The following is a 15245-nucleotide window of genomic DNA, read 5'->3' as shown; positions in this document are numbered from 1 at the left end:
ACCATACTCAGAATTTGTGCTCTGCATTTAACCCATCCGAAGTGCACACACACAGAGCAGTGAACACACAAACACACTGTGAACACACACCCGGAGCAGTGGGCAGCCATTTATGCTGCGGCGCCCAGGGAGCAGTTGGGGGTTCAGTGCCTTGCTCAAGGGCACCTAAGTCGTGTTATTGAAGGTGGAGAGAGAACTGTACATTCACTCCCCCCACCCACAATTCCTGCCGGCCCGGGACTCGAACTCACAACCTTTCGTTTGGGAGTCCGACTCTCTAACCATTAGGCCACGACTCCCTCCCCAGAAATAGGCCCTTTTGTGTACATAGAAAAATTCTTAGACCTCTGAGTTCAGCTCATGAAAAATGGGGGCAAAAACAAAAGTGTTGCGTTTATAATTTTGTTCAGTGTAGTTTATGGTGCAATATAATGCCTGGAAAAACCTCTTTTGTGTCCAATCAGCATAGAGGACACCCTTCTGAACAGTCTTCATTTGTATCTGTGTGTTGAGGTATGGCCACATAAACATCACTTCTGTGCTCTTGCTAGCATGAGCAGGTTGTCTGAGCCACTGTAGGTCACTGTCCAGCTGGACCAAGTCCAAATGGCATTGACTGGCCGAATCGGTAAGTTCTGAAAGAAAAATGGCCCAGTTTCCCTGAATTCCCCCTATTTATGAAAGTGTGAAAGTGAAGTGACATTCAGCCAAGTACGGTGACCCATACTCAGAATTTGTGCTCTGCATTTAACCCATCCGAAATGCACACACACACAGAGCAGTGAACACACACACTGTGAACACACACCCAGAGCAGTGGGCAGCCATTTATGCTGCGGCGCCCGGGGAGCAGTTGGGGGTTCGATGCCTTGCTCAAGGGCACCTAAGTCGTGGTATTGAGGGTGGAGAGAGAACTGTACATGCACTCCCCCCACCCACAATTCCTGCCGGCCCGGGACTTGAACTCACAACCTTTCGATTGGGAGTCCAACTCTCTAACCATTAGGCCACGACTTCCCGTATTATCTGGCCATGCCAAGTCTAGTGATATTTCTGCTTTTTCAGCAACAGCTGTGGTGCTGATTTGAATGCTCTCTTCAAGAATCATGTGATTGCTGATGGGGAATTCTTGGTTGTCTGTTTAAGGAAGTACAATCTGGGGGGAACATTAATGGTATTTGCCTACGACAAACAATATGGTTGTCTCATCTCTGTTTTCCAGGGGATTCCCTAAAATTTACAGCATAACGGAAATAACTGTCTGTGTCTGGAAACAGATGTTGAACATCAGTTGTAGCAGGACTAACAGTTTTAACAGCACTGGGTGATTGGGTGACTGCTTTGACTTTCAGATGTGATGTGATGTGGTACTGCAGCACGAGGTCTAACAGCTCGATTCTGCCATTCAAAAGTTTGGGATCAGTAAGGTTTTTATGGCTGTTTAAAGAAGTCGCTTATGCTTATCAAGGCTGCATTTTGAATAGGAATTTTCAGCATCATTACTTCAGTCTTCAGAGTAGAAATCATTTGAATATGCTGATTTGTTATTAATGTTTGAAACGTTTTTTTTTTTTTTTTTTGCTGCTTAATATTGCTTAAACCTGTGATACCTTTTTCGAGATTCTTTGATTAATAAAAAGTTAAAAAGAACAGCATTTATTCAAAACAGAATTCTTTTCTAACTGGAGTAAATAATAAATAATATTTTAAAGTATATTCTAATAGAAAACAATTCTTTTAAATTGCAATTATATTTCACAATTTTGCTGTTTTGATCAAATAAATGCAGCCTTGGACAGCATAAGAAATGTTAAAAAACATGACAATTATTTACTGATACGGTTTTTATTTTACAATTTCAACATACATTTTAATTCATATTTTGACTAAAGATATTGTGAAATATTATTACAATTTAAAACAGGTTTTATATAATCTATTTATTACAAAAAAGTATTCCTGTGATGCAAAGCTGACTTTTCTGCATCATTACTCCAGTCTTTAGTTACACATGCTGATTTTCTGCTCAGTTATTAATTATGCTTCTTATTATCACTGTTGAAAGTATTTTTTGCCGCTTTGTATATTTGTTGGAACTATGCTACATCTGTCTTTTCATTTCTGTCTATATATACACAAATGTAAGTTATGTTTTTGCTATGCTCGTCAAGGTTGCATAATTTTATCATACAGTTAAACATACAGTAAAAACTGTAATGTAATTAGGGTGCTTTCTGAAATATCATGTGACACTGAAGACCAGAGTAATTATGCGTAAAATTCAGCTTTGCATCAGAGGAATAAATTATATTTTAAAACAGAAAACATTTTAGATGCAATAAAATTTCGCAATATTACTGGTTTTACTATATTTTTTAATCAAATAAATGCAGCCTTCATGAGCAAAAGAGACATTTGCCCCCCCCCCCTCTCTCTCTCTATATATATATATACATAATACACACACACACACACACACACACACACACACACACACATACATACATATATATATATATACACACACACACACACAAACATACAAACACATATATCACACTCATGTCTTGTGGAACACAAAAGGAGATGTGAGGCAGAATGACTGTCTCCCTTGCACTTTAATTGTGTGGAAAAAAATGCAGAGATAGTAAACGTTTGAGGCGGTCATGCAGTGTTGTACAGTGGGGCGCTGCAGGGAGCTGTATGACCTCTAGAGGGCGACAAAACGCTGACTGTAGTTCATCATCTGAGGCAGAGATGACGAGGAAGAAGATGCCAAAACACTGCAAGGCCGTTTGAGTCGGCATTTAAACATCAATTGGTAATGCTCCAAATTTGCAACTTGCATTTGATAACATGTGCTGTTAAGGTAAGTTCATTTTCATTCATTAACCTTTCACGGTTTCGCATATATGTATATATATATATATATATATATATATTTTAACAATTACGAAACGCCAGCTTGATGCCCATCAAAACATACAGCAACGTCATTATAAGCATTAAGTTATAATAACCAGATTAGTAAAACTACTCTTTTTCTGTTAAGATTGATCTTTTGTGTGTTTTAATAATGTATATTTACAGTATTCAAGTAAATTTGATATCAAATCGATATCTGCACACTGCACATTAGACGCCCATTATAAACCATCGCCATGGTAACCACAGTTTCCTCTAAAAGCGTAGTGCATTGTTTCTTCAGTAGAACCATGTCAATTTAACATTGATGTAATTGTTTAATTTCTGATTTTAATGAAAGTGGTGGCTGCTGTCAAGTTACCGCAATTTTATTGCAGTTTAGAAACAATGATCAAACACTAGTCAATCTATTTCAGACACCGTTCACCCAAAAATGAACAATGTGTTATCCCCACTGATATACATTATATATATATATATATATATAATAGATAAATTATTATTATTTTTTTGTAGATCAGTGGTCACTCATGTTCTTCCAAAATCAAATGACTTGCTTGCTTCTGTGGAAATTTGAAGACGATATTTTGATAAATGTCTAAGTGTTTTTGTCCATACAATGGAAGTCAATGGGAACCACAGTTATTTGGTTGGTCAGTCTCTCCATTTCTCCCTCACAGGATCATGTAAACATCTGCAATGTCTCCACCAGAGCGTCTCGACATGAGCTCATGGGGCTTGTCTGAGTTTTTGGTCCAGAGGAGGCTGCTTGGTTTTGGGGCGCTACTGGCCTGGATGGTCTTGTTCCACCTGCTGGTCAACGTTTGGCTCCTATGTGTCTTCACAAGCCTCTTAGTGGTCTTAGGTGGCTGGCTTGGTTCCCAGGCTGTCCTGGACTCAGACAGCGTTATTCATCTGGAGCGCTTTGCTAGGCTGGAGGAGATCCCGCATAATGCCGAGAGCGAGCAACAACTGGAAGATGAGATCCAGAAGACAGTTGCCAAGATCATACATGACTTTGTCACCTCGTGGTACTGCACCATTTCCAGAGAAAAAGAGTTTGAGGATGAGGTGCACAATGCCATGATCTCAATTGCGATGGAGCTGAAGGGTCGAGCTGCAAGAGTTGACAGGAAAGCTTTATCCCAGAGGGTTTTAGACCTATCTGAATGCCACCTTCAGTGTTATTTGAGTGCCAATGAAGCCGTTAAACATCAAGAGGTGAACAAAGATGGAGATCTCTGGGAGGCGTACAGCAAACTCTGCCCTCATCATCCCACCCTTCAGAGCTCTGCTGTCGAGGTGAATTACGTACGGGCCATTGTAGACCTGCTTCTCCATGTTCTTGTACCTCCTCCACATTTAGAAACCAGAACAGGTCGATTTGTGGTGGGTGAACTTATAACATGCAATGTTCTGCTGCCTTTAATTGCAAAACTGTCAGACCCAGACTGGCTAAACATGTTGATTGTAAGCATCTTCAGTAAATCCAGTGAACCAGCCCCAGAGCCAGAACAAGTAGAAGTTCAAGCTCCACCACAAGTCGCATCTGATCAAGAAAACGCACTGAAAGAACTTGAGATTCCTTGCGTTCTGACCCTAAAAGTCAACCCAGAGACCCCCACAGCAATGGAGGCCCCAACGCCAGAACTTGCAGTTTACGATGTCATTGACTCCACTGATCTTTATTCTCCACACAACCTGGAGGAAGATGAGCTACGGTTGACTAAACCATTTCCATTGGGTTTTAGCCCCAGGGATTTTCTGAGACTCAACAAGTCCAATCCTTTCTATCAAGAAAACGACTCAGATTTAGATTCTCCTTTAACGGACTTCAAGCGAAGCTCCCTAGAATCACTGGTTCTGATCGGTTCAGAGGAGACCCTTTCAGAAAGACTGGCAGAATGCACCACTCCAGTTGATGCTGTGTTAGACCTTGAGGATGAGCTTCCAACATACACCAATACGACAGAGAAGGAGCTATCAGTACATTCCACCTGTGTGCCTGACGAAGAGTCATCAAGCTTTTGCTCTCTCCAAAATTTGGAGAAGAGCAACTCTAGTGCAGACCACCCAGGCCTGGTGAACCCCTGTGAGCTGGCTTTGACTGCACCCGTCCAGCCTTCTTCCCCAGCTGGGATGGCATCCGTGGCACCTTTCAGCTTCGAGCCCCTTAGCAGCCCAGAGGGTCCAGTCATTATCCAGAACCTGCGCATCACTGGCACCATCACTGCCAAGGAGCACAGAGGCACTGGCTCACATCCCTACACTCTCTACACTGTAAAGGTGAATTGGTTCTCACAATTTAAGTTAGTTAAATTGTGGTTTAAGTTTACCAAAATTGGACGATGTTTGATATTTAATAGTTCAAACTCATTTCTCATAATTTTACATTAAGTACTTTCTGTACTGGAAGTTTCTGACACCAAGACGAATTCCTTGTGTGTGTAAAAACAGTTGGCAATAATGCTGAGATTCTGAGATTACCTTTGCCTTCATGTAAAGCAGACTTAAAGTCTTATTTAAAACAGGACTTATTTCACTGTTAAATGTAATCTTTGACCAATTTGAAAATCAGTATGATTTTTTATATCAATATATAATTTATATCAATATATAATGTTAATATATTCAGAATTTCCATTTATCATTCTGTATATTATAATGTTTTGCTCCCTAAATTCATGTGATACATTCAAAACAATCGATTCAATTTTTTAAATAAATTTACACAATACTGTATAGGGTTTTAATATTGTACAGTCGTGGCCAAAAGTTTTGAGAATTACATAAATATTAGTTTTCAAAAAGTTTGCTGCTAAACTGCTTTTAGATATTTGTTTCAGTTGTTTCTGTGATGTACTGAAATATAATTACAAGCACTTCATACCTTTCAAAGGCTTTTATCGAAAATTACATGACATTAATGCAAAGAGTCAGTATTTGCAGTGTTGGCCCTTCTTTTTCAGGACCTCTGCAATTTGACTGGGCATGCTCTCAATCAACTTCTGGGCCAAATCCTGACTGACAGCAACCCATTCTTTCATAATCACTTCTTGGAGTTCGTCAGAATTAGTGGGTTTTTGTTTGTCCACCCGCCTCTTGAGGATTGACCACAAGTTCTCAATGGGATTAAGATCTGGGGAGTTTCCAGGCCATGGACCCAAAATTTCAACATTCTGGTCCCCGAGCCACTTAGTTATCACTTTTGCCTTATGGCACGGTGCTCCATCGTGCTGGAAAATGCATTGTTCTTCACCAAATGTTTTGGTACCATTCTTTATTCATGGCTGTGTTTTTGGGCAGAATTGTGAGTGACCCCACTCCCTTGGATGAGAAGCAACCCCACACATGAATGGTGTCAGGATGCTTTACTGTTGGCATGACACAGGACTGATGGTAGCACTCACCTTTTCTTCTCCGGACAAGCCTTTTTCCAGATGCTCCAAACAATCGGAAAGGGGCTTCATCGGAGAATATGACTTTGCCCCAGTCCTCAGCAGTCCATTCACTATACTTTCTGCAGAAGATCAATCTGTCCCTGATGTTTTTTTTGGAGAGAAGTGGCTTCTTTGCTGCCCTTCTTGACACCAGGCCATCTTTCAAAAGTCTTGGCCTCACTGTGTGTGCAGATGCGCTCACACCTGCCTGCTGCCATTCCTGAGCAAGCTCTGCACTTGTGGCACTCCGATCCCACAGCTGAATCCTCTTTAGGAGACGATCCTGGTGCTTGCTGGACTTTCTTGGACGCCCTGAAGCCTTCTTTACAAGAATTGAACCTCTTTCCTTGAAGTTCTTGATGATCCTATAAATTGTTGATTTAGGTGCAATCTTAGTAGCCACAATATCCTTGAAGCCATTTTTATGCAACACAATTGATGGCTGCACGTGTTTCTTTAACACGTTTCTTTAGGTCACCATGGTTAACAATGGAAGAACAATGATTTCAAGCATCACCCTCCTTTTAACATGTCAAGTCTGCCATTCTAACCCGATCAGCCTGACATAATGATCTCCAGCCTTGTGCTCGTCAACATTCTCACCTGAGTTAACAAGACGATTACTGAAATGATCTCAGCAGGTCCTTTAATGACAGCAATGAAATGCAGTGGAAAGGATTTTTTGGGATTAAGTTAATTTTCATGGCAAAGAAGGACTATGCAATTCATCTGATCACTCTTCATAACATTCTGGAGTATATGCAAATTGCTATTATAAAATCTTAAGCAGCAACTTTTCCAATTTCCAATATTTATGTAATTCTCAAAACTTTTGGCCACGACTGTATACTTATTACATATCAACTATAATTTTTTAAATAATTATAGCTTTTAATACAACCCGAATTCCGGAAAAGTTGGGACGTTTTTTAAATTTGAATAAAATGTAAACTAAAAGACTTTCAAATCACATGAGCCAATATTTTATTCACAATAGAACATAGATAACATAGCAAATGTTTAAACTGAGAAAGTTTACAATTTTAAGCACAAAATGAGCTCATTTCAATTTTGATTTCTGCTACAGGTCTCAAAATAGTTGGGACGGGGCATGTTTACCATGGTGTAGCATCTCCTTTTCTTTTCAAAACAGTTTGAAGACGTCTGGGCATTGAGGCTATGAGTTGCTGGAGTTTTGCTGTTGGAATTTGGTCCCATTCTTGCCTTATATAGATTTCCAGCTGCTGAAGAGTTCGTGGTCGTCTTTGATGTATTTTTCGTTTAATGATGCGCCAAATGTTCTCTATAGGTGAAAGATCTGGACTGCAGGCAGGCCAGGTTAGCACCCGGACTCTTCTACGACGAAGCCATGCTGTTGTTATAGCTGCAGTATGTGGTTTTGCATTGTCCTGCTGAAATAAACAAGGCCTTCCCTGAAATAGACGTTGTTTGGAGGGAAGCATATGTTGCTCTAAAACCTTTATATACCTTTCAGCATTCACAGAGCCTTCCAAAACATGCAAGCTGCCCATTCCGTATGCACTTATGCACCCCCATACCATCAGAGATGCTGGCTTTTGAACTGAACGCTGATAACATGCTGGAAGGTCTCCCTCCTCTTTAGCCCGGAGGACACGGCGTCCGTGATTTCCAACAAGAATGTCAAATTTGGACTCGTCTGACCATAAAACACTATTCCACTTTGAAATAGTCCATTTTAAATGAGCCTTGGCCCACAGGACACGACGGCGCTTCTGGACCATGTTCACATATGGCTTCCTTTTTGCATGATAGAGCTTTAGTTGGCATCTGCTGATGGCACGGCGGATTGTGTTTACCGACAGTGGTTTCTGAAAGTATTCCTGGGCCCATTTAGTAATGTCATTGACACAATCATGCCGATGAGTGATGCAGTGTCGTCTGAGAGCCCGAAGACCACGGGCATCCAATAAAGGTCTCCGGCCTTGTCCCTTACGCACAGAGATTTCTCCAGTTTCTCTGAATCTTTTGATGATGTTATGCACTGTAGATGATGAGATTTGCAAAGCCTTTGCAATTTGACGTTGAGGAACATTGTTTTTAAAGTTTTCCACATTTTTTTTACGCAGTCTTTCACAGATTGGAGATCCTCTGCCCATCTTTACTTCTGAGAGACTCTGCTTCTCTAAGACAAAACTTTTATAGCTAATCATGTTACAGACCTGATATCAATTAACTTAATTAATCACTAGATGTTCTCCCAGCTGAATCTTTTCAAAACTGCTTGCTTTTTTAGCCATTTGTTGCCCCCGTGCCAACTTTTTTGAGACCTGTAGCAGGCATTACATTTTAAATGAGCTAATTAAGTGGATAAAAGTGTAAAATTTCTCAGTTTAAACATTTGCTACATTATCTATGTTATATTGTGAATAAAATATTGGCTCATGTGATTTTGAAATTCCTTTAGTTTTCATTTTATTAAAATTTAAAAAACGTCCCAACTTTTCCGGAATTCGGGTTGTAATAATTCATGACTTTTTACTTAATATTTTAGAGTTTTTCAATGAAACTACCGATATAAGTTTTAATTTCAGTGTTTTATTTTTAATTGTTTAAACTTCCTGTTTTTTTTTTTTTTTTCAGACATAAAAATAATTCACAGATTTTTAATATTGGCCTTTCTCTGAAGTGCCTTGATTGTAATTTTAGTCTCTACAGTATTTAATCTTGATTCTGTCTGATTAACAATTAGCGCATCACACTATTCGTGGAAATTCCCAGTTTATTCTTCTAGGTTGTTTTGTAAAGCTTCAGTTAGTAATCGTTAATCAAGGGGGCGGAGCAGGAAGTCATTATAATATGGTTACTTAATGATGTGTTTGTCTTGCAGTATGAGACAGCCATGGACACTGAGAATCCTGAAGCTTTGCAGCCCATGGCCTATCACACTGTCAACCGACGCTACAGTGAATTCCTCAACCTTCAGACCCGTTTGGAGGAGAAACCAGAGTTACGCAAGATTCTTAAAAGTGAGCAGAGCACAATAGTCCTGTCAGTTTAAAGCTTACCAAAGCACTGTTTTATTGGTTGTCTTGTTCTGGTTATTGTAGATGTGAAAGGACCAAAGAAAATATTTCCTGAGCTTCCATTTGGAAACATGGACAGTGACAAAGTCGAGGCCAGGAAAAGTCTTTTGGAAACATTCCTTAGAGTATGTTCTTTGAATTCCTTATATATGTGTCTGTGTGTGTGTAAATTACATAAACCTGACTATATGTAATATTAGCATTCCATTCCACAGAACTTCTTTTAAATGTTTATTCACGTTTCCTTTTATTACAGCAACTTTGTGCTATTTCTGAAACGGCCAACAGTGAGGAAATGCAAGAATTTCTTGCTCTAAACACTGATGCAAGAATTGCCTTTGTGAAGAAACCCTTCATTGTTTCACGCATAGACAGGGTAATTTTCCAGATGCACATTGTTTGTTTTAACTGAAACACTTCTTTCACTTCTTTCATGACATAATATGTGACTTGGCAGATTGTGGTGAACGCTATAGTGGACACCCTGAAGACGGCCTTCCCTCGCTCAGAACCACAAAGCCCTACTGATGAAATTGACGGAGATCCTGATGGGAAACTGTCCACTGACAAGAAATCCAAGTATGGCAAGAAAGCTGCTTTTTTAAAGCTTGTTAGTCTGAATGTTTATAGCTGTAAATAATTTCCTGTATAACTAAAAAATGTTTTTCTTGGTTTCATTTATAGGTCTAGAATGAGGTTCTCTAGTAAAATTGCCCCTGCTCTCAATGTGTCAGACATGAAACCCAAAGTGATTTACTGCTTTGATGAAAGCAGCTCTGTAAGTAGCAGTCATCAGTATCTGAGCCTTTTAAAATGCACCATTAGAAGGAAGCAAATGAGAAATGGAAAATCTCTTCTGTTCATTTCCACTTTAATCTGCAATTTCCACTTAGTCTGCAATAGTCACTACTGATCAGCAACACTGGGAAAACGCATTGATTTGTTGTTGTTTTTGAAGGTTTTCAATGGCTTCTCGTTAAATGAGTTTGAGAGCTTCATCTCAGAGAAGGAGCGTTTAGAGGGTAAAGCAGGGTTTGATCCTGATGCAGAGAGAAGTGGAGGCCCAGGACCTAAAGGGGATATGAAAACATGCACGTGTGCCAGAGCACAGCTACAGAATGCACCTGCCATCAGTGACTCTGGTAATGACTCTTGTATAAGAGAAATCATTATAGTTATTATAATAATGCCTGAGTTCAACTCAATGATACATTAATCCAATCACCGCTGTTCTTTTCATAATAATAAAAAAAAGTATTTTTTTTTTCATGAATTTTAAGTTATATTAGGATTATATTATTTTAAAATATGAGAATAATGCAATAATTAATAGTGATTTGATTGAAGTACTGCGTTTTCACAGCCATAGAACAGGGGTGCCCAATCCTGGAGATCTACCTTTTCACAAAGTTCAGCTCCAACCCTGATCAAACACAACCAAACCAGCTAATTAAATATTCAGGAGTGCTTGATGATTACAGATCAGTGTTGGTACTGTACTGTGCTGGTAGGTAGATCTCCAAGAACCGGATTTGGCACCCCTGCTATAGACGAAGCATTTTGTATTTCCCAAAGAACCTTTCAATGGACCGTTCTTAAAAGAACCACTTTTTTTTCTCCTTGTGAAGAACATTTTAATAATCTGAAGAACCCTTTTTAACTATGAAGAACCTCTTGTGCAATGGGATGTTAAAGGTTCTTCATGGAGCCATTGATTACAATAAAGAACCTTTATTTTATAAGAGTGTTGGGTCAGTAGGATTAATCTGCATTATTATGTAAATTAACTCTAGATGGCAGCAGTGTACTTTCATAGTGTTCCATAGTATCCCCTTGCCATTGACAAAAAACAGCTCTTTATTTTTGCACAGGAAAAAAAGTCATTTCATGCTCCGTAATATAAAACCATGGCAGCGATTGGATCTGTGTGTTTTCATATTGTGTTATTTTAGTTGTACCCGTGGACATGATGTGCTCTTATTCTGGAATTCATTTTACAAACACATTTTCAAAGATTCTGACCAATGTCTCTTATAGTCTTTTCCAGCCATGACTGATGTCTTTGTATTGTGTACACAGCTAGTGAGACACCTCTATCTGACCAGGCCCTGAATATCTTGTGTGTGCTCATGAAGGATCATTGGAGCTGGCTTTGCACAGAGAACATCCAGAGGACCATCAGAATGCTGTTTGGGACCCTCATTGAAAGGTGTGTCCACCCCACTGATATGACCAGTTCCCGGTGTAATTAATATTTAGTAGCTTCTTGAATTAATTTCAGATTCACATACCCAGTTTTGCAGTATTTGGATTAGATCTCAAAGCTGAATCAACTGTTAAACCATTTTGTTCAATGCATTTTGAATTACATTCTTGATGTTGTATTTTAACTGTGGAAAGCTGATCAAGCATAATTTAGGCATAATAGCACAAAGAAAGTTCAACCCTGCCAAGCAAAATCTGCATATTGAAATTATTTCTGAATGTGTGTGTGTATATATATATATATATATATATATAGTACAGACCAAAAGTTTGGACACACCTTCTCATTCAAAGAGTTTTCTTTATTTTCATGACTATGAAAATTGTAGATTCACACTAAAGGCATCAAAACTATGAATTAACACATGTGGAATTATATACATAACAAAAAAGTGTGAAACAACTGAAAATATGTCATTATTCTAGGTTCTTCAAAGTAGCCACCTTTTGCTTTGATTACTGCTTTGCACACTCTTGGCATTCTCTTGATGAGCTTCAAGAGGTAGTCACCTGAAATGGTCTTCCAACAGTCTTGAAGGAGTTCCCCGAGAGATGCTTAGCACTTGTTGGCCCTTTTGCCTTCAGTCTGCGGTCCAGCTCACCCCTAAACCATCTCGATTGGGCTCAGGTCGGGTGACTGTGGAGGCCAGGTCATCTGGCGAAGCACCCCATCACTCTCCTTCTTGGTCAAATAGCCCTTGATGCCTTCAGTGTGACTCTACAATTTTCATAGTCATGAAAATAAAGAAAACTCTTTGAATGAGAAGGTGTGTCCAAACTTTTGGTCTGTACTGTATATATTCATTTATTTATTTATTGCTGTATTTATTTCAGCATTAAGACTTTTTTTTTTCTTTTCTTTTTTTTAACATTGAGAAATCCTATTGACCTTAAAGGGGTCATATAATTCCCGTTTTCTTCTTAATGAAAAGTCTGTAACGTAGTTTGTTTAAAATTTCTCAATGGTAGTGTAAAAAACAATTTTTTTTTACCCTGTCAAAAACATTCTTCTTTAATGCTAATGAGCTCTGCTAACCCCGCCCCTCTCTTCCATCTGCTATTTGAGGGACCGTTTACTTTAGCCACATTCATTGTGAAACTGGCTAATTAGCACATTATTAGGAAAGGCGATTTGCAATGATTCATTAATACATTAAAGGGGAAGTTGTGGCCTAATGGTTAGAGAGTCGGACTAGCAAACGAAAGGTTGTGAGTTCGAGTCTCAGGCTGGCAGGAATTGTAGGTGGGGGGAGTGCGTGTACAGTTCTCTCTTCACCTTCAATAACACGACTTAGGTGCCCTTGAGCAAGGCACTGAACCCCCAACTGCTCCCCGGGCGCCGCAGCATAAATGGCTGCCCACTGCTCCGGGTGTGTGCTCACAGTGTGTGTGTGTGTTCACTGCTCTGTGTGTGCACTTCGGATGGGTTAAATGCAGAGCACGAATTCTGAGTGTGGGTCACCATACTTGGCTGAATGTCACGTCACTTTCACTTTCACTTAAAATACATTATACTCACTGCTTCTGTAGGTGAGGCTGGATCACGAATGATTCGCGCGAACAAACGCATTTAAGTAGATCAAGGGCGCATTTCCTTTAGATCCAAACGTAAGTTAATCCTCTGCAATTTCAGTCGCTCAGATGTCGGGTGTAAATGACTACTGCTATGTTCAATATTAAATCCAACAACAGAACACCTCAGTCACTTAGGAGTCATGCTTGTCTGCATCTCGGACTTATGACGGCTCACTGAGGGCGGGTCTGAGGTAAGGCACAAGTCCAGTCTGTGCTGAAACGCTGCTGTCAATCAAACATTCGTGGGAGGGGCCTCCGACCGTGTTATGTCACACGGTCAGACGGCTCGATTTGAGAAAGGGGAAAACATTTACCAAGATTACAAAAAAAAAAAAAAAAAAACACTTGGTGGATTTTTATCGTTATAGGGTGGTTGAACTGAAATGTGTACACACACACTGCCAACACACATTTCAGTTCAAACAACTTGTAAAAGTGCATGTAGGATTATATGACCCCTTTAAACTTTTGAACAGTAGTGTATAAATAATCCACCGAGGCTCAACAGGGCCTAAAGACAGACACGGCCGACAGATGGAGTGACTCGATGAGGTGTCACTGAAGGCATCACTCATTCTCTCTCTAAACTGTTGTACAATTGCGTGATCATTCTTATTTTTAACTATGAATATAAATACTTTATTAAACAAGTTCCGAGGTGGGGACCGATGACAACTTGATGTAGGAAGTGAGAACTGTATGTTTTAAAGCTGTCAACAGGCGGCTTTCCCCCCATCCTTTGTGAATTAATAACAGTCATGGGATGTCCCGCTGAGCCACCTTCAGTTTCAGTTTGTTGTTGAAGCTTTCTGCTCTGCTTTCATTAAAGTACTTGGTGTTTTTGCTACTCTGTTTAACAATGACCGAATGTCTGGAGTCCAGATTTATCCTGTGGCACAGTAATGCCTTTCTAATGCAGAGAGGTTACCGAAACCTTGTGCTATAAAAGAGAGGGTTTTTTCTTGGTTTCTTTGAAACCATCCCATCTGTCCTTGAGGATTGAAGCTGAAAGGTCAGGCCTCACATTAAATAACACACGCAAGCCCTCAGCTCCATACACATCTGTTTTGCAGATCCTTGGGTTGTGATGTCTAGCCATTTCAAATGACTCATTTGTGTGGCTTTTTATTAAACACCTGTCAGCTGACCAGCTCTCTGCCACGTTTGGCATGTTTAGCTCCAGCCACACAGTTTTTGTGCTAATATAAATGCTATAAGCTATAGAATCAGCAAAGCTTTGGGGATTTTTTTTCTTTTTGGTGATTCTGTGACTTTATATGGTCTTCCAATTTTTGGCTTAATGACTGCTGTTCCTAAATGCTTCCACTTTCCCATAATCAGTGTTGCAAAGCATTGGTAGCACATCTTGATAGATAGCATCACTGTTTGTCACGATTGGATCAAACTAATGTTTATTGAACTCTGAACTGAATCCATGAAGTCTGGGGCAAGTTGCATAAAAGTATTAGACTGGTCTTACAAGTTAGTCATCTATTTTGTTCCTTTAAGACTATTCATAAGTTTTTGTTTCTTTTTCTTTTATTCAGTTACATAAATGTATAGATTAGTCTAAATAATTCCAAAAATAAGACTGATCACTTATTGGCTAACTGCTAGTTGGTCAAACTTGTACTTAAAGGGACACTATTTAAACATAAAGGCTTAGTTTATGTAACTTTTCTTGACAGATGACAGCATGTTTAGTTTTACCAATGAAATTAGCTTTGGGGTGGGATTTGGGGTTCAAAGATTTGGGGGAAAACATCACGATGGTGTTCTGGATTGACTCACTTTGACTTGATGTTGTGTTTTTGCCAAAATGTTTTTTATTTTGTTCACAAAATATTAGTTTGAGATCATAGTTTGAGATTAACCTGCTCTCTCTCGTGAAGCCAAAAAGGAAGTGACTAAAACTGTAATTCATTGACTGGCCGCTAGAGGCTGGCTCGAAAAGGGAGTCAATCTCATAGGCTAC

At 39.5% G+C, this 15245-nt stretch overlaps 1 protein-coding gene across 1 annotated transcript in view; it reads left to right on the top strand.

Moving 5' to 3' along the window:
- Positions 1-2747: 2747 nt before the first annotated feature.
- The window catches only part of snx19b (sorting nexin 19b), a 40078-nt gene continuing 27580 nt past the window's right edge, over positions 2748-15245 (top strand). Inside the window, exons 1-9 of the mRNA XM_059533307.1 lie at positions 2748-2869; positions 3606-5211; positions 9235-9373; positions 9455-9555; positions 9687-9806; positions 9888-10009; positions 10115-10208; positions 10389-10572; positions 11510-11639. Coding sequence (XP_059389290.1) covers positions 3625-5211; positions 9235-9373; positions 9455-9555; positions 9687-9806; positions 9888-10009; positions 10115-10208; positions 10389-10572; positions 11510-11639 — 2477 coding nt within the window. The 5' untranslated portion in view covers positions 2748-2869; positions 3606-3624. The remainder of the gene's footprint in view (positions 2870-3605; positions 5212-9234; positions 9374-9454; positions 9556-9686; positions 9807-9887; positions 10010-10114; positions 10209-10388; positions 10573-11509; positions 11640-15245) is intronic.

This window comes from Carassius carassius, chromosome 41 (genome assembly GCF_963082965.1).
Source record: "Carassius carassius chromosome 41, fCarCar2.1, whole genome shotgun sequence".
NCBI lineage: Eukaryota > Metazoa > Chordata > Actinopteri > Cypriniformes > Cyprinidae > Carassius > Carassius carassius.
Note: the sequence above shows the minus strand (reverse complement) of the source record. Positions and strands in the feature narration are given on the sequence as shown.